The sequence below is a fragment of the Excalfactoria chinensis genome, chromosome 8 (assembly GCF_039878825.1).
Source record: "Excalfactoria chinensis isolate bCotChi1 chromosome 8, bCotChi1.hap2, whole genome shotgun sequence".
Classification (NCBI taxonomy): domain Eukaryota; kingdom Metazoa; phylum Chordata; class Aves; order Galliformes; family Phasianidae; genus Excalfactoria; species Excalfactoria chinensis.
Window position 1 is genome coordinate 3,722,334 of NC_092832.1, and position 18,234 is coordinate 3,740,567.

The 18,234-nt window shown below is 47.1% G+C and overlaps 1 protein-coding gene across 5 annotated transcripts; it reads right to left on the minus strand.

Moving 5' to 3' along the window:
* Positions 1-928: 928 nt before the first annotated feature.
* LOC140255516 (uncharacterized) lies at positions 929-10,254 on the minus strand. Of its 5 annotated transcripts, none has more exons than XM_072343186.1 (6): positions 10,215-10,254; positions 9,822-10,002; positions 6,871-6,944; positions 6,556-6,803; positions 4,420-4,639; positions 929-2,775 (listed from the first exon to the last, which is right to left on the minus strand). In XM_072343186.1, exon 6 carries the CDS (start codon positions 2,659-2,661, stop codon positions 1,507-1,509), a length of 1,155 nt encoding a protein of 384 aa, XP_072199287.1. In that variant the 5' UTR covers positions 2,662-2,775; positions 4,420-4,639; positions 6,556-6,803; positions 6,871-6,944; positions 9,822-10,002; positions 10,215-10,254; the 3' UTR covers positions 929-1,506. The 5 variants fall into 5 exon arrangements, with proteins under 5 accessions (XP_072199287.1, XP_072199288.1, XP_072199289.1 ...); XM_072343187.1 differs by lacking the exons at positions 9,822-10,002; positions 10,215-10,254 and adding an exon at positions 8,051-8,227 and having other exon boundaries at positions 929-2,498; positions 2,619-2,775; XM_072343188.1 differs by lacking the exons at positions 4,420-4,639; positions 9,822-10,002; positions 10,215-10,254 and adding an exon at positions 8,051-8,227 and having other exon boundaries at positions 929-2,498; positions 2,619-2,775.
* Positions 10,255-18,234: the final 7,980 nt, after the last annotated feature.

The following is an 18,234-nucleotide window of genomic DNA, read 5'->3' on the forward strand; positions in this document are numbered from 1 at the left end:
AAACGCTGCACTAACCACGAGTGCAGCACGCCTGCTGAGCAGCCATCACCCCAGGAACAGCACCACTGCACACAGTTCTTACACACAGAGCCTTGGGACTTCACATCTGCACAGAGACACGGGGGAATACAAGCCATTTTTACCCTGCGAAAGATGCAGACAAATGGCACAATCACTATTTTACATTAAATAGTCTGGTAGTAAATGTAAAGGTACATTACCCTGAAGTTTTACTTTCACTCTGCTGCACAGCCTCCTGCTGAAAAGGCAGAATGCATTAGGCAGAAACTAGTGAAATCACAGCAGCTGGCAGGGAAAGGAAGCAAAGCTTTCTGACAGAAAGGAAATCTGGGCTGCCACTTAAGGGCAAACATGGTGGTTAACAAGAGGCTATTGTAAGCCTAGTGATTATGTTTCAAAGTTACAAACCCCATTGCCATAACAATGGCAATACATACCTCTTCCAAAGTCACACTAAGGGAGAATTTGGCAACATCTGCCTGAACGTGCAGTCAGGGTAGACAGTTTTCTTCACGGATTACCTGCATCTAGATGAAAGTGAAGAGCCTAGAAGCCACTTCCAGTAGTGCACAAACACATCACATAGCATAAAACTCGATTTAGTTAGGAGAAGTTTCCAAAACGTTTAAATGAAGGCAGCTCCCATTCAACAAGCAGAAAAGGTGGCTTAAGGTGGGTATTTCTCCTGCCCTCTGCATTTTGTGTTCTCCAACATTTCCTACTGCAGCACTCAGTTGGACAGATTTTGAGTGCACGGTTCCATCATAAACATGAATGTATTCAAATCCCTCACCTCAGGAATGTGCGCCATCACAGCAAAAACAAAGCTCTTACCAACAGTCCATTAACAAACAACATAATGATGTGTAAGGAACCGGTACTCCTTTAGATAGAAACATGTATGAAATACAGCTGACAACTGTCGTGTTTATTAAGGAATTGTTTTGTGGGCGGGTTGTTTTTTGTTTTGTTTTTAAATAACAAACATGATACTTTTCTTCCAAGTAAAAATACACACCGGAAAGAAAAACCTCAGCAGAATGCAAGAACAGATACGTGGATGACTATGGACTGCTCTGACTTAAAGACCTGCAACAACAGACCACCAAAGCCACTGCCAACCAACCCATCACACTCCAGAGCCATTCTGTCCAGCAACCAGGACTGCAGAGAGAAGTCTCATAGCCCATGCGTCCTTGCAAAAAGCTCAAGCAGATGCACCTCCCATTCGCAGTGGTGACACAGTGCTAGCACATGTGAGCTATTTCAGTCTTCACGAGTCTCACTTTTCATTACTCAGTGGTAATTCAGTAAATTATTCACAGGAAGGCAGTTTAAAGCCAGCAAAAGTGCAAGCTCTACCAGCACAAGTTCCTGTGCTTCCCTCTTCCAGCATGCGGGTCTACACTGGCTGTAGAGCATGCAGTATAGTGCTTTTCTCAAGCCTCTTCAGGTAAGAACCTGAGAGGCCACGATCACAAAGAGCTAAGATTTGTCCAACTTGTGTGTGCGCTCATGCCTCCGTAGGGTACCTGACTCAGTGAAGGAATGCCCACAGTAATCACAAGAGTAAGGCTTCTCTCCAGTGTGGATGCGCTGATGGCGCTGGAGCGAGGCCAGCCTTGTGAACGTCCCTCCACACTCCTCACAATAGAAGGGACGCACCCCAGAGTGAGTCTGCTGGTGTCTCTTCAGCCTGAGCAGCTGGACAAACGCCATGCCACATTCCTGACACTTATAGGGCTTCTCCTGCCGGTGGATCACCTTGTGTTTGGAAAGCAGGTTAGGCTTATCGAAACCTTTGCCACACGTTGGGCAGGCGTAAGGCTTACAGTCTTCTTCCTCAGCCTTGTGGTTATCTGCACAAGGCTGATCGGTGTACTCAACAGCGTGCTGGTTACGGTGCACTATCGACCACGGGTTCCTAGCCATGCCATTTCCTAAGATCACCATGGAGCGCTCTATCTTGTGCACGTTGCGGAGGTGCCTCCAGACATCAGCCGTGCGAATGAAACCCTTGTCACACTCTGGACACTTGTGTGGCCTGTCACTGCTATGAATGAGCTTGTGCATGCGTAAGTTTGCTGCACGGAAGAACTCTTTGGCACAGACAGGACAGCGGTACGAGCTTTCCACAAGGTGAGTCTGTTTATGCTGCTGCAGCTCACTCGTGCCCTGGAAAGAGGCACCACACTTCTTGCACCGATAGGACAAAGCCTTCCCAGATGCAGGCTCTGCATCGAACACACCGTCAAGAAGGGCATTTTCATTATCATCACGTGCTCTTCTCCGTGATCTCTTGGAGTGCTCAGAGGAACCGCGTTGTAAGGTTTTATCTTCACACTGTAGGCCCAAGTTGGTATTGGAGGGGACAAATATCCCAGCTGTATTCTCACCCTGTTTCTGGTAATAGGTCTGATAGATTTCTTTGTCTTCATGCTGCGACTCTGTAGGAAGCTCCTGTTTATCTGATGGTCCTGCAGAGTTGCGACAAGGACTGTGTGTCTGTGAGTAATTCATGCCCACCTCCTCCTGGAGGCCAGACTTGTAGCCCACCTCCTTAGTGCTCTTTCTGGAATCATTTGACAGCTCCTCACCTGTGTCACTATTTTCAGAGTCCCAGTCCTCCTCCGCATCCATCCTCTGATGTGTGTGCTGTGTTTATCTGCAGTTCACTGATGATGTATATCCCAAGAGCGCCACGTCTTTTGTGGTAAATCCATCTCATCCTCAGCTCACTTTACAGGCTCCCCCCTGTAAAATAAAACATTTATTTCATCAGTAATTCTCTGATATTTACGGGAGATAAAATTAACACAGTGAAGGGGTTCTTTTTAATTACTATTAAAATAAAGGGACAGGCTATTATTTATGCAGTAGGAGAAACAAAACCATGTAGTCACAAATGTAGAATACATAGCCAACATTTAAAACACACACAATCTTCCGTCACAACTCAACATCCTAAGCATAAACTGTTTAATAACATACACTTTAAACTCACTTAAAGACAAGAAACCTTCAGAACTCTAGCCTACAAACAAACACACGTGCAAGACTTTGATATCTCCCCACAAGTCTTCCTCCAAAGACTCACATTCATTTTCACTCCGCTAAATCAGAACCAGGAGTACCAGTTACAAGGTGTTGTCTCGGTAACTGATTAGGGAATGCAACAAGACCATGGGATGGTGTCAAACTGCCAAACACAGCAGCAATAAAAGGAGCTTTCTTCTAAGGAAGCTGCTTTCATTTATACCATACCAAGGTGTGGATTTGCAAAGGATTTCTAGGTTTGTCCCAGCGGCCTCTGCTGACAGCAGCTCCATGGGGAGCTTTCAATCACCTGGTTTAAAAACACACTGAATTGCTCATCTAACCTCAGAAAACACCTTTTTCCCCATCTCAGCAGTTGCCTTGGCTGTTCCACATACCCCTACCTTCTCCTTAACATCCATTTTTTATATTCGCTTTACTCCCTCTGTTTCTTCAGCTCCTCGTGACTGCTTTTGTCTGGGTAAGACTTAGAATCATAGAGCAGCCTGGGTTGAAAAGGACCCCAATGACCCCCCTGCTATGTGCAGGGTCGCCAACCACCAGCCCAGGCTGCCCAGAGCCACATCCAGCCTGGCCAACTTCTCAGATTATAAGCACATGTACACCTACTCAAACACATGTAAGCATGTAAATACAGACTTGTGTACATACATCCAAATACAATGCTCATCTATTTAGTTTAAGTAGTTATAAAGGCAGTATAGTTACACGCTTTAAATGAAAGGCCTCATTCACAGCTCAGAAAGGCCAGTTTCATTTGAGACACAAACTGTGCTTTCTTCTGCTACAAACACAGAAAACAAGCCTGAATTGATCTTCTTTAATCACTGCCTGGAACAGAATGGCTCAAGTCACCCATCAACATCAACTGTTCTTGCTAGCTTAGTAGTGCCTGCATGAAAACAGGACCTACTCCTCACCTCCTGCAAGGCATGGAACACCACCAGCATCATACCTGCAGCAAATCTGAAATCAGAACTGAGTGGGGCATTTCACAAGAGCACTGTTTCCTGCATTGTAATGGCAGTCCTTTGGCACACTGTAAAATTCCATTTGCCTTTTTCAAAGCCACATGGGGATAGCAGTCTGCAGGCATTGCCAGGCTCCTTTCCTCCATCCCTCACGGCCCATTCACAAGCCACCGATCAGAAGCAGAAACTTTCACCACTTGTCTATCATCATTTTCCAATAGTTTCTGGAGGCTCTGCAGCCCTCCCTCCTTCCTGTATTCCACGTTAGCACATTTTACTCCCACTAGCCCATTCTTACAATTAGCATCATTACTGCACCATTCAGCACGAGGAGTCCAAACTCCAGACCCCATGAAGCCCCATCACAAACCTCCTAAGAGCTTCTCTTCCACAACCAGCAGCAGTCCCCCCCTCAGCTCCCCTAGCTATTATGTACTGGCCAGCACTGCGCTCCCTGCGGTCATAATCACTCTCCAATATCACCAGGTAATCTTGCAGAGATCACTCCTGTTTTCAATGTTATTGGGCACGCTGGTCAGCCATCTCAGTGTATTTTCTTAACAAAGCTCACAGGTTTCCAAAATGGGCACCTACAATTAACAACAGACAGAAACTCAAATTAAAAACAATCAAGAATGTACATTATATGCCATATTTGTGTACTATTAAGTCTTGCCATCTAGAAAAATCTTGTGAAACCAGAAACTATTCTAGGATGCAAAAGCAAGGGAAAGAAATCTAACAACTTCCCTCACGTTCAAAAAGTCATCTGCTTTTGGGCACACAAGCGACAGTTTGATTTCTTCGGGTTAGGCACTTGTAAGAGGCCGTGCTTTTTACTATTGCCTCAAAGTTTGCTGAGGATGGACAAGTACAAGCAAGTCCTGGGCAAGGGTTGAGAAATCCTCTGTCTGAGGGACACAGATGGACAAGGCCAAGGGCAAGGATAGGGACATAACCCTAGGCCGGAAAAAGGAGGATAAAAGAGGGATCAGCAACCATGAAGTTAGGCTTTCTGACATCAGATTCCTTACTACCTGACACCTGCATGCTGAAGATGCCTGCATGCCGGAGAACAAGACAGGTATTCGGCTTCAGATCCCTCGCTGCTGCTCTGCTGCTGCCAACAGACTCTCCTGGACCTGCTGCATGAGACCCTGATGCTTCCTCCCCCACCTGCTCTGCGCTGACTGGCTTGCTGCTTATGGCCAGCCACTCTGCTGCTGATCTCCACTGTGTTTTTGCCTTGGACCAACAAAACACCATGTGCTGGGACGCTGCTGCAACCAGGTGGTGACTATCCCCGCTTTAGGCAATTCTTGCTTTCTTCCTACCTTTCCTATCTCCTGCTTTCCCTTCCCCCTCACCCTAATTCTCAGTAGTCATCGCTCTCCCTTCCCCATCTTCTCGGTTGATTATTATTTGTAATAAACTGGTCGGACCGACATTTGAACCACTATTTCTTAATCTCACTCCAGGTATGATATATCAAAGAACCTTGTCTCCCTCCTGTAAATTGGGAGTGAGACAGCACTTAAAAAATAACCAACAAAACTTGGCAACTTGCCCTTAATAAAGGTCCCTGAATCCATGAGAAACTCACATGCTGCACAGCATGGATAACCTTGCAGAGAAAGAGCTGCCGTTCCAACTCCTGCAACTAGGAAGATGCTCGTATTTTAGTTCTTAATCAGCCTTTCTTCTGAATTTCAGATCTTAAACATATCTTACTGTAATGCAATAGCTGGGCACAGCAAAGGTTTTCTTCCACCTTGACCAGGACACGCAAACTCCCATACCTCTTCTCCACCCCTAAGACAAGCACACAACCCTCCTCTTGGTTCATCAGTGCTCATATGGAAAACTCTAGATGCTCACTGAGTCCTTGAAGAACAGCTAGTCACTAGGCTAAAGTTATACTATTCATTCTTGGAGACACCTGGGTGAACGTCCCCCCACACTCTCTGCGATAGAGTGAGTCTGTTGGTGTCATTTCAAAGGGACAAAGGACTTCCCAACTGACATTCATTAAGGTTTCTCTTGCCAGTGGATGACCCTACATTTGGAAGACAGGTCAGGCTTACAAAAACCCCTGCCGCGTGTTGAACAGACATGTGGTTTACACTCTTCTTTCAGGTTTATGGCCATCTGAGCTGACCCATCCTGGGTCCTGTGTGCTTGAGACCAGGAATCCCTAGCCATGCTACTTCCTCAAATCTTTAACACTCTACCTTACGCATATTTCACAATTGCCTTCAGCGTAACACACTGGATGGCTGTGTGGCTTATGACTAGGATCGATTGAGATTCGCCAAATGAAAGAACTCTTTGACACAGACAAGACGTCAATACGGCTTTCCCACAAGGTTAGTTTGCTTGTGTTCCTACAAATGACTTGTATCCTGGAATCAAGCATCACATTTCTTGGTTCTGGAAGTCAAAGCACCTCCAGCTCCCAGGCCTTCCTCCAAAAAAAGCATTACAAAGAATGACCGCCCTTGCTTACCCCTCCTTGAGGTTCTTCAGAGTAAGAGCACTCTAAAGGTTCATATTCACAAGGCAGGTCCGAAGGGGACAAAAACCCCAGGGGTGGTTGAATCATACTTCCAGTTGTTTGTTTCTAAGGATTCCTCCATCAGTTCTTTGAGAATTTCTTGTCAAGCTGAAGGTTCAGCAGGGATGCACCAAGGAGCAGATAGCAGCAGTCCATCATCCCCTGAGATTTGGCTGCAATTATTCAAGAGTTCCTCAAACCTGTGTGAAAACTGTCATTAATAGAAGCCAAGTCCATCTCCAACCTGTGGTATCACATAGCACTTACTTGTTAGTAATCGTGGAAACAGGCAGTACGAATTCCTCGGACCCTTCATAGTTGGTTTCTTTCACAACAGCATCCTTAGAAAAGAAACAAGAATTCCATTAAGAAGCTAATTTAGCCGAAAATACTTTTGATGTGTTCTATCCTACGCATTACTACTAATCATAATTAATAGGTTAGACTGGGGACAACTCTATCCAACAGGCTGTTTTTCCTGCTGCTGGTCTGAGATGAGCCAGAAAAGGACTTCTATGTCAGGTAATACAACCAGCACATACACACCCCAACACCTACAGAAGTATCAAGATGCTCCAACAATTCACGAGCACAATCCTCATACTACCCTCTTGTTTCCAGTAATGAAGAGCAGGCCTATCTGCTAATGTTTCCCTTTAAATCTAAAGGAAAAAGAACAACATGAATAATGACATTCCAAAGGTCTTATCACACGCATATTGGTCTTCAAGGCTAATATGCCTGGCTCCACCAAGTTTTGCTTATTTTTATATTTGACTCCTAATAATGAGGCATTTTCAATATAGCTTGCCTCCTACTTCACACGTTCTATTTATGAGCACATTTCCCATTAGCCTCGATGTTATTCCAGCACAAATAAACAAACCCTGATCAAGGGGAAGGAGGCAGATCTCCTCCCAAAGCTGATTATGACACATACAACATACTCCAACCACAGAAAGGGACAGAGAACAGCCGGTGCTCTGGCAGTACCCTACAGGGAGCACAGTTCAAGGCAGGTTCACGACGTGATGCAGTGATGAATCCCAGGCATCACTCCACTATCTCTAACCATCTCTAAAGCCTGCTATTAGAAGATGCTTATCCACAAAGCTTCCTCTTTGGGATCTTGCAGCTCGTTGGGTCCCACACAACTGGCATCTCACAAACACCTCCAGCCGTGCCCCGGGGAAGTACGAGCTCTGCAACTTTGCTGCTTGGTGGGTCTGACGGTCTATTTTTGGTGGGTCTATTTTTGCTTTCTTTAAGAGACCTCCAGGAGCATCCCAGCCCTCGGCTGCTCCACCCGCACTCACCGAGGCAGCCCGCGGCTCTTTGTTCCCCGCTGCCCGCCCTCTCCCCGGGCCACCACAGCCATACGCGGCCGAAGAGCTCTCCCCGCCCTCGGCCCGTCCCGCACACCCCTCCTTCCGCAGCATCCCCTCACCGTGCGCGGAGGGCCGGGCCGGGCGGTGTTCCCGGCGGTCTCGGCCCCGCGGGCGGAACGAGGGCAGCAGCACTCAAGGTCCGGCTCGGCCGGCGACCGCCATGTTGTGCCGGGACCATCGGCGGCGAGAGGAGAACGGCCCGCCGTCGCTGGGCGCGCGCCGATGCACCGACCTTTTTCTGACGGACCAATCGTCGGCCGCAGATCGGCTGACTGGCAGCGCTAACCACCAATCGCTGAGCAAGGAGGCGGGGCCGGTCTCCCCTCTTACCTCTGCGACTGACAGCCAGAGGCAGGCCCTGTCACAGCTCCAGAGTGACAGCAGCGCACTGACTGCCCCTCACACAACCAGACACCGCCCTGTGCTGTCCTCACGGGACGGGACCTGACAGGGACCAGCCTGTCCCAACCCCAGAGTGAATGGCAGAGTCACAGAGCAGCCGGTCAGCTCCAGAGCGTGACTGAAATCCTGCCACCAGCCCTAGTTACTACCCCAGCGTGGCTGACAGCGGAGGGACCACCCCTCAGTGTGATTGATCCAGGCATGGACCACCCCCATCACGCCTCTCAGTGTGACTGACACAGGCAGGGACCACCCCACGTGTCAGTGAGGCAGAGCCCACCTCCATCACACCCTCGATGTGACTGAAGCAGGCAGGGACCAGCCTTATTCCTCCCTCAGCATCACTGAGCTCCTTAGACAGGTCCCCATCACATGCACCTGTGAGATGGAACAGCCAGAGACCACCCCTGCCCCCAGACCCATCTCACTGCAGTGTACCTGCCGGAGACAAGCCCTGTTCTACCCCTCCAGGCTGACAGTGCTCCTTAATCACTCCTGCAAGGCCAGAGAGGCCGGCTCTGGATGCAGAGTGAATGACACGCAGCTGCAGCTATAGCGTCACCCATGACTGCCACCCATTGACATGCCAGCCCACAGCTGATGGCAAAAGTACCCCCACCTCTCTGCACAACAGGGAGCGGGCAACGATCACAGCCTTTTACAGCCACAACATCCCCTTCAGACGCAGCTGGTGGCACAGTCACTCGGCCCTCACCACAGCCAAGAAAGCCAGAGAGCAGCTGGGCTCACACCAGGCATCAAACACCACAACAGGGAACAGCACCCCACCGTGCTCACAGAAAGGGCAGAGCGTTCATTAACACACATGTAATAACCCAGGATGGCTGGAAGGGCTGTGGACACGTACCACCAGCAACCCCAGAAGCAGTTTCCCCCCAGCAGGGTCAGCCACGTGCCATGATTTATGCCCAACCACCCGCACTGCCCCCAGAATAGAGAATGATGCTGTGGGAGCACTGTGTGTATATGAGCAATCCCCTAAATATATGGGCTGAATGGGAGAAGCCTGCAGATCCAGGACTCTTCAATACATCTATGATGCCTGTGCTATGCAGATGAGCTGTCATATTGTCTCCCACACAAGACCGTCTCCAAAGGAACCTACACCTACTGCAAATATCCTGCAGCATATGGACATTTATAGGTCAACCTGGAAAAAAAGCGAGAATAATGACTGTCCATAAAAAGCAGGAGCCCGAATAATTTTCCAGTGTTATTTTGGAAAATGCAGACGAGGAGCAGGGTGAATTATGCATACCTGAGAGCCATTAGAAAATGTCAGATTGCCTCTAAAACACATTAGGAGGAAAAAAATGACTCCAGCTTTCTCGTGCAATAAAGGAACGCGGTAAGTAAATAAGATTCCCTGAGAAAAAAATCAGTACTGGAATGGCTTTGCAAATATACCTTCATCATCTGTTGTGATGTGGATGGAGTCCGAGGTCTCACCCCTAAGAAGCCACGGAGCTTCTGAGCTGAAACTCAGACACTTCCACTGCAGGAACAATCATGATGTATAACCCAGGATCTCCTTTCATAACAATTTCCGAGCAAACTCCGAATGTTTGTCACCCTTCTCTATACGGAGCTAGGAAAAAAGAAAAAGAAAGAATAACTTTTGGTGCCAACTCTGTGAAAACAACACATGTGTCTTGACAGCATAGTGCTAGATGATTCGAAAATGAAGTCTGCTCAACAGTGCAATATTCTGGGTCTTGTGGAAGAAAGGCAGCTGGCAAACACCCCCCACCCCCCTACCCCAGGCCTGTTTGTATTTCCAAACTCCCCTCCATTGCATACCTGCTACACAGCCCAGCCTATTTCTCCAAAGCTTCAGCCTCTGAGAAGAGCTGAACTTCCCGTTGACTAATGCATCTGCTGGAGAGCTGAGATGTCTATAATTAGCAGCAGAGAGAATTCGGGGAGGAAGGTGGATCTTTCTGGAGGGGTTAAATTTGGATGTGGCACGTTTAAAAACAAAACGCTCGACTTAAACATCAGCGCATGGGTCCGTAATTGCAGAGCAGGGAAGAAGAGCACGTCAGCAGTTGGAGAAACATTGAATTTGCGGGGAAGAGACTGAAGCATTCGCACAGAAGGGGGCAAATGGAGATAAGACAGCCTGTCTTCTGCTTGCATTCCGCTGTCAGGAAATTTGCACAGCGGAGATTTATCCTTTTTAAAGGAGCGTGGAGGAGAAAAGGAAAGCTATAGAAACAACTGCTTTCCCTTCTCTCCCGTCTACATGAATCTCTTGGGCCACAGGTTCATTGGGACTGATAGTTTACAGCAGAATGAATCCCTCTGGGATCTACACATCCGCTTGCAGGATTGTGCTGGGAACCATGCTTACAAAGGTCACACTGTTCAAGGGGGAGGATGTCAGGATGACCAAGGTGTCCATCTTTGCGTATCTTTGTGAACATCTTTCCCTAGAACCATAGAATCATTAAGGTTGGAAAGACTACTAGGATCATCTCGTCTAACCATCACCAGGGCCTAGGCACACTTGAGGCATTAGAGAAGCTTCTTCACATTACATTGCCTCCACTAAGCAAGAGGTGAATCTGTGCTGTCTTATGTGTACAGGGTGGGCGTGGATGCCATCAAAGGGACAAAGAGGACACCCAGCTATGTGTGAAATGCACAAGCATCACAGCAAAACCCTTCTCACCTGTGAGGGGGATGAAGGCCTGCTATGTATCTGGCTGCCATCCCAACGCCAGGTATAGCAAACTCAATATCATCTCCTTATACCTGGGAGACAGCACAAAACACTTACCTGAAATAAAGGCATCAGTTCTCCATCTGGTGGGAAAGCAAGCCTAGCATTTAAAACTGTCTGCAAGATGGGAGCAAATGAAGTCCTAAATGAGTGCACAAGGGAACAGAACGTAATAAAAACGAGACAGGTAATCGCTGATAGATTATCTGGAGACACAGCCTAATACAAAACAAACCAGGAGAGATTGTTTAAAAATACCTGATAAGTGAAGCACTGCTCTGGTGCTGAGTGCAGCGACGTTCTTGACGTCTTCGTATTTGCTAAGTGGGAACTCTGCAGTTGTTCAGATTAAAAAAGCATCACTTAGATGAATCCAGCTAGCATTCTTTGCATTATTTTACATGCATGTCCTGTACAGATGCCTCTGTGACTGTGTGGAAAGAAAACCTTACTTGATGGAAAATAATCCACTTGCCGAGTGAAATTCAGGTTATCCAACATCCTTTAGAGCTTTTCCTTCCTTCTCAGAGAACTGAAACACGAGGTAATGAATCAGAAAGCATTTAGAAAAGAAGTCAAAATGGTCACTCTTGCTCAGCTGAAGAATCCACTGGTTGGTTGCCCTAGATTTAATTAGCGAAAACCACAAGGACTGTCTAGCTCAGCACGAAGATTCTGACCTGAGCCAATTTCATATTTGACAGGATAAAATACCACTTACTTAGAAGAACGAGCTGCATAACATCTACTAAGCACGCGTGCCAATGAGCCGTCAGAGGGCCAATGGCTGCACAAATCCAGCCCCATTTGGATGAAACATATTTGAGAGATGCAGCCAGCAGGGCACAGGCACGTTGCTTTCAGATACCAGGGCTTCCCCAGTGCACAGTTCTGCCTGCTGTGTCCTTTGGGGTGACTTTGAAACCAAAGGATCACGGGTAGCACAGAGCAGCCAACATAATCAAAGCCACTGTCATATGTAATAAGTTCCAGATTCCCAAACTGCTTATAAATACATGGTAGCTGCATAAAAATTAATGACCCATTGATTGCAAACAGCAAAGAACGAGGAAAAAACAGCTTTGTTGATGTATCTATTTGCCATTCTCTGCCCGTCCTCACACTAAAAATGTTTCTGGTTACGGTTACTGTTAATTGCTTTTTATCTCAGCAGCAGAGCTAAGAGGTTTCAGCTGAGATGGGGTTTCACTCTCTTAGGCAATTACACAACCATCCAGATGCACAGAAAATCCCTGCTTTGCAATCCCGGCGAGGCAGGGCACAGCAAAGCGTCTCAGGCCTGAAGGGAGTTTTCTGCTGTAGAAAAAACACATCTGGTTGACCAAGGAAGCATCCGGGAAGGTAAAAAGAACTGAATCACTCCTCCTCGTGCTTCATCTGCTACAGCTCGTGGGTTAAGAACCCAGCCACGGTTGCCTGAATTTGAGCTCATCAACAGGAAGACACATGGTATTTTCAGACACACCACGTCTTCCAAAGACGTTCCTCCTAAGGAGGGCTTCCTCGTGCGGTATCATTATCTCCGACAGATTTGCTTTGGAAATTTCCTCTCGGGGCTCCTCTGAGCTGACAAGTGAGTTCTCTGCATCGGAAATATTTGTTCAGAGGCTGCCAGGCTCATCAGTCACTTCCCGGAGGAGGAGGCGGTCCGGGGGGGATTCTGCTCTTCCTATTCCTATTGCCCCTGCAAAATGACTTCACTGAGTCAACCGCCTGCCTGGGCCACTTGTCTCCCCTGCCAGCAGACACCCACTAATGCAAGGATGACTATTTTAGTCCTATCCAGGCAGAAAGGAAGAACAAATGACCTCCCAGCGTAGGACCGCTCGACACACAGCTTTGATCTGATGTTAATTCTTCACGGGCTGTAGTTGTGATTTATGACATCTCCATAGAGCACCACAGGTGGACAAGGAGAGGATGACCCAATCTCAAGAGGGTGGGTTGCCAAAGGCCTCTGACAGCTCCTGATCTACTTAACAAAGAGCTCCTCCTTACAGTTCTGACTGCTTCTTCATCAGTCATCGTTAAGGGAGCACTTAGATATCTTATCTCTGAACGGCAAGATTCCTCACGTACCCATAAATCAGCCTCTCTCCAGCAAGAAAGCTCCGTTTTCACCTTACCAGCTCTTTCTGAAAGCAAAGGCTCTTCCATAAGAAAGAAAAAAACCCTTCCTGTTTTCCATCTCAGACATGCCACGCTAGTCTCTTCCCTTTCAAATGCTATTTGCTCTTTTTCACACCGTGTTCGCCAATTATTAAAGTGATTTTGCTTAGACAGAGACAAGCAGAGCGCGGCGTAGCTTCTTCCTCTTGCTTTTTCATCTCTTGTGTTTTTGTCACACGAGTGAAAATCTGATTTGTTCTCTTTGAAAGATGGCTGAGGACTCATTTGTCATGATTATTCCACTTTTAAGCTCGTGCTGCTCTGCTACACAGCTGAAACCAGGCAAACCAGTGGCGAACATAGCAGGTGATGAGAAAAATGGCCGTCAGCTCTTCTTGCTTCCAAAGGTATCATGCTGGATTTTCCGCCTTGCCACTGCTGCTGCATCTACGGTTTCTAAAGCCAAAAAAAGATGAAGATTCATTAATTAACAAAAGAAGCTGGCAGATAATTTCATGATTAAAGCATTGGAGTGGGACCTGGGAAAAGTGGGTTGATTTCCCAGTCCCGGGCTGGTTGCTATGTGATCTTATTCAAATCAACGCGTGGAAATCAACGCTCAACGTTGGCATTGCCAGCTCCCCATAGGCTGCAAGTGCTGTGGGCAGGGGCTGCTGCACATTATTTCTCTCTTTATTACCAGCTGAAGTCTCTCCGTTCTTCTAGAAGACAAATGGAAGTAACCCCCAAACTCTCCTTGCATTTCATGTTCCTCAACCGGCCTTCCCTCAAGGTTGTTATTTTTTTCCAGAATCTCCCATGATTGACTAAATAACTGCTTTTAATGTGTTGTTTTTCCACCCCCCCACCCTTTCTTCTGTTTCCTAGTGAATGTCTTTACCTTCTGTCTGTTGCAAATGTGAACGGTTTTAATTAGGTGCTGTTGAAATGTCTTTTGCAGCTTGGCATCCTGTTCGGTTTTGCTCCTGTCGTTCTCTTTGCAGTTCTGTTCCTTCCCACATTGCTTATGTTTTCTTGTTTGTGGACTCTTCTTTATATGCATAATTTAACCGTGCTGCACTTCAATTTCATCTCTAATAAGCATAAATAGGGAAGAGTGCAGATGAAGCCCATCTCTCCAGATGCTCCTCAAGTAGTCCTCTTTTCCTATGGCATATCCCTCTAACGATCCAGGGCTTCCAGCTGGATTCAAGCACGAAACACCTCAGCCACTGAGCTCAATAGATTTGCTGTGCTTTCAATTATCTTCTTAAATGACATCTTCCCCCCCAACTTCACAAAACATACTAAGCCTCCAAGAAAGATCCAGAACAACAGGAAACTGCTCAACTAACTTGTCAAAGAACCATTAAAGCCATTTCCTCATCCCCATTCCTGTTCTAGAGTTGATGTGCTACGGGAACCCTTAAATAAAGGATGAGTGGGGGGAGGTCCTGGCTCCATACTTCCCAGTCATTCAGCTGCATTGCATACACCTGAGCTCCCCTGGGTTGTCCCTGCCTTCTCACCAGGTGCTCAATCACCACTTCAAGCCGTGAGTTAGCATTTCTGCTACACCTACTTACATCCAGCTTGTCTGGGGAAAGCCAGTAACTTCAATTAAGCTGCACTCTGCATTTACTTCCAGGTTTATAAGAGAAGACGGAGTTTCACTTTTCTACTTCTTGACCTCCACAAGCAATACTGCAAAAACAAACAACCATAAGAAGTAGGGATGGAGCGAATTGCGACAGTCTGGCAGCTCACCTCTCCAGCAATAGGACATAGTCAGCTCCACAAAAGCCCACCCCAGATGGAGGTGTTCAGGAACAGGCTCTCCACGCAAACCTTTTGGATCCTCTCACACAAGCTGTTCTAGCGTGTATGTTAAACCTTTCGTGACCACGTTTCCTTTCCTCACCCCATTGTGTTCCTACTGCATATGCTTTGCTATCATGCAAGCCTACAGCTTCTTCTCCCACCCAGAGCACGTGTAGGGGATGTGAATTGAAAAACATGCAGTCTGCTACCAGATCTCCCTGCTTACATTCTTATATTCTCTGATTTCTGTCCTCAGCCAGTCCTTGTGGCAGAGGAGCAGCAGGCAAATGTGCCCTCTGAGCAGCCTATGTTGGGGCTGCAGTCAGCTCCCCCAAGAAAAAGGCATCTAAGGAGCCAGGATTAGCATGCTCCAGACTGGAAGAAAGAGCACAGTAAGGTGAATTCTATGATAACTGACAAACACGGAGCAAATCTTGAAAGCACTTTGTCCTAATGATCAAAAGACAAAGAACGCTGCTTGGATTTAGGGCATCAGCATCACCCCTGGAGGTGCTCTGAGGGGGAATTCCTGGCTTTATCCTGCCTTTGGGAAGCACACAGGTATGCCCCTTCTTTCATGTCTTCGTGGATGCCCCAGCATGGCTGTCCAGTGAAGGTTTCTGTTGTAATGCTTCCCAGCATAGGTGAGTCTGTCTTTTCTACCTTGTCTCATCAAGTGAAAGGACACACGGTGCTCCCAGTGAATGGCACCTTACTCCTCCAGTGCTCCCAGCTTCCTCCCCAGGGGATGCCTGTTGGATTTCATCCCCTTCTGCTCTTAAGCACTTATTGGAAAAGCAGCAGCCAAGCACTGCAAGCTTAGAGAGCTGTCCTGGGCTGACTGTAAAAAGGAAATGGGTTAACAAGTGAGATTTCAGCTGCGGCAATGAAATCCATGTCCTAAAATTCAATTCCTTCAGCTGTATTTCTTAGGGTTGCTTTGGCTGCTTTGGAGGATGGAAACCTTCGATCTGATCTGTGGCTTGGTTCCTTATTTTGCACACTCTTTCTGTTCCAGGTGCCAAGGCAGCAGATGTGGCTCTGGAGATGGGGTGGCTCAAGCAGGAACAGAAGACTTTGTGACCTCCAGCATCACCCAGCACGTTTGTTTACCTGGAGCTACCTCTGACACATTGCAGGTTTGCTCATGCTTAATTGAAGTAAGAGAAGCCCTGGATATCTTGGCTCTGACAGGTGCCATGACATTTTCTTTCTACTAGAGGAAACCTTAAAGACGTTCATGCTTGATGAGGTCTGAGTTTCCATGGTTCACATTTACAAAGAAAACAGGTAAAAAAAAACCCACAACTAGAAGGGAAGAAAAGAAAGAGGTTTTTCTGCAAGCAGAAGCCCTTGCTTCAAGAATTAAGGCAGTTAGAATTACTGGTTGCTTTTCCAAGTCCTGGCCAAACAGCTGCTGTTTGACGTTTGTGTGCAAAGTCAGTGTACAAAGAGGATGTGTTTGGAAGCAGAGCTAGAGCTGCATGCAGGAGAAAACACATGGCTCCTTCCAGCCCGGATTGTGTCACATACTGCTTGTCTGGATGGTAGAGCTGAAGGCATTACATCTGACATGCTTGATGGCTATGGGAAGGCAGCTGGAGCAAGGCAGGTCATGGAATCAGAATCATTAAGGCTGGAAGAGACCACTGAGATCATTAAGCCCAACCATCAGCCCATCCCCACCACGCCTACTGAGCATGCCTCTCAGTGCCTCAATTACCCAGTTCTTAAACACCTCCAGGGATGGTGTTGTAGAGATCTGTAGAAGAACTGGTTGTGTTAATGCCATTGGCAGGCTCAGCCTGAACAATTTTGTGGTCAGCTCCTGCAAATGAAAGCTCAAAAGAGGATGCTGGGCAACTTGCACTTTTTTTTCCTGATCCTAGGTCAAATCGAGACCTTGCGGTAGATCTGCACAGCATCACTGTTGCATTTGCATCAGCAGAGATGCAAAGAGTAAGCTCTGGTCTGGTGAAATAGCAGGCTGCCTAGAGAAGTTGTGGATGCCCCATCTCTGGAGGTATTCAAGGCCAGGTCGTATGGGGCTCTGGACAGTGTGATCTGGTGCGTGATCTAGTGGGTGGCAACCCTGCCTAGGGCACAGGGTTGGAATTGGATGATCCTTGATGTCCCTTCCAACCCAAGCTGTTCTATGATCCTAAAGAAGTCAATCCAGACAGGAGAAAGCTGTCAACTGTGTCAGCATAAGGGCAGGGAATTCTTATGGGTGAAGATGACGTGGAGAGATGAATCCAGGGCAGTGCTACAGATTAAGTGCATGCTACTCAGCTAATGAAAGCTCAGCCTGTGTTTTCAGGGGGGCTTTCTGCAGCATCAGCTATCAGTGCGCCTGCCGAGATAGTGGGAATAATGGGGCAGCTGGAAAATAAGATGCCAGCAAGCAAGAAATGCTCAGCAATGAAGACAGATGACTTCAGGAGAGACTTAAAATAACGCTGCAATACTAGAGGAGAAAGTGACATAAATGAAGCCAGAAAACCAACCTGTTGGATGAAGTCCCTTCCCCATCGCAGGTTAATGTGGTGTATAGCTACAATGAAATGAGTTTGATAGCAGCTTAATTAGAGCAAAAAATTGGGGAAAATAAATAAAAGATGCAACTTTTAATGCAAATGGACAGCAAGTAGGGCCTCCAAAACCTACCCTGGTGAGCAAACAGAGCTTGCTGATCCAATAAGAAGGAAAGCAAGGAAGAAAGAGTACCAGGAGCTCCCAACACAACACAGGTTGGACTCCCCTTGGGGCCACCCATAGTCGCCTCATGCTCCTTCCCCATGCAGCACACCCAGCTGGCAGCGAGGAACCAGACAATGCCTGCTCCTTGGCTTCATCAATATTTCAATAGATATTGGTTTTTACTGTAAGACACATCACTTCTTGTTAATTTGAGTGCTAGAATGGCACTGGCAGGCAGAATACTTTGGCTCCAAACAAACCCCGAGGGAAAATGGGAAATATATTCTTAAGAACAACAATTGGAAAGAATCTAATTCAATAATAGATTTGGTTTGGTATCGTTCTGGCACCAGCAGTCGTCTTCCTGTTATTTTTAGGTTCCGATGACGACAACAGGTTTGATTTTATTTTTTTTATTTTTTTAAATCGTTGCTGTTAAGCAAA

What these genes read in the sequence shown, in the direction of transcription:
- LOC140255516 (XM_072343186.1), bottom strand. Translation starts at nt 2,661, where the DNA reads ATGGATGCGGAGGAGGACTGGGACTCTGAAAATAGTGACACAGGTGAG.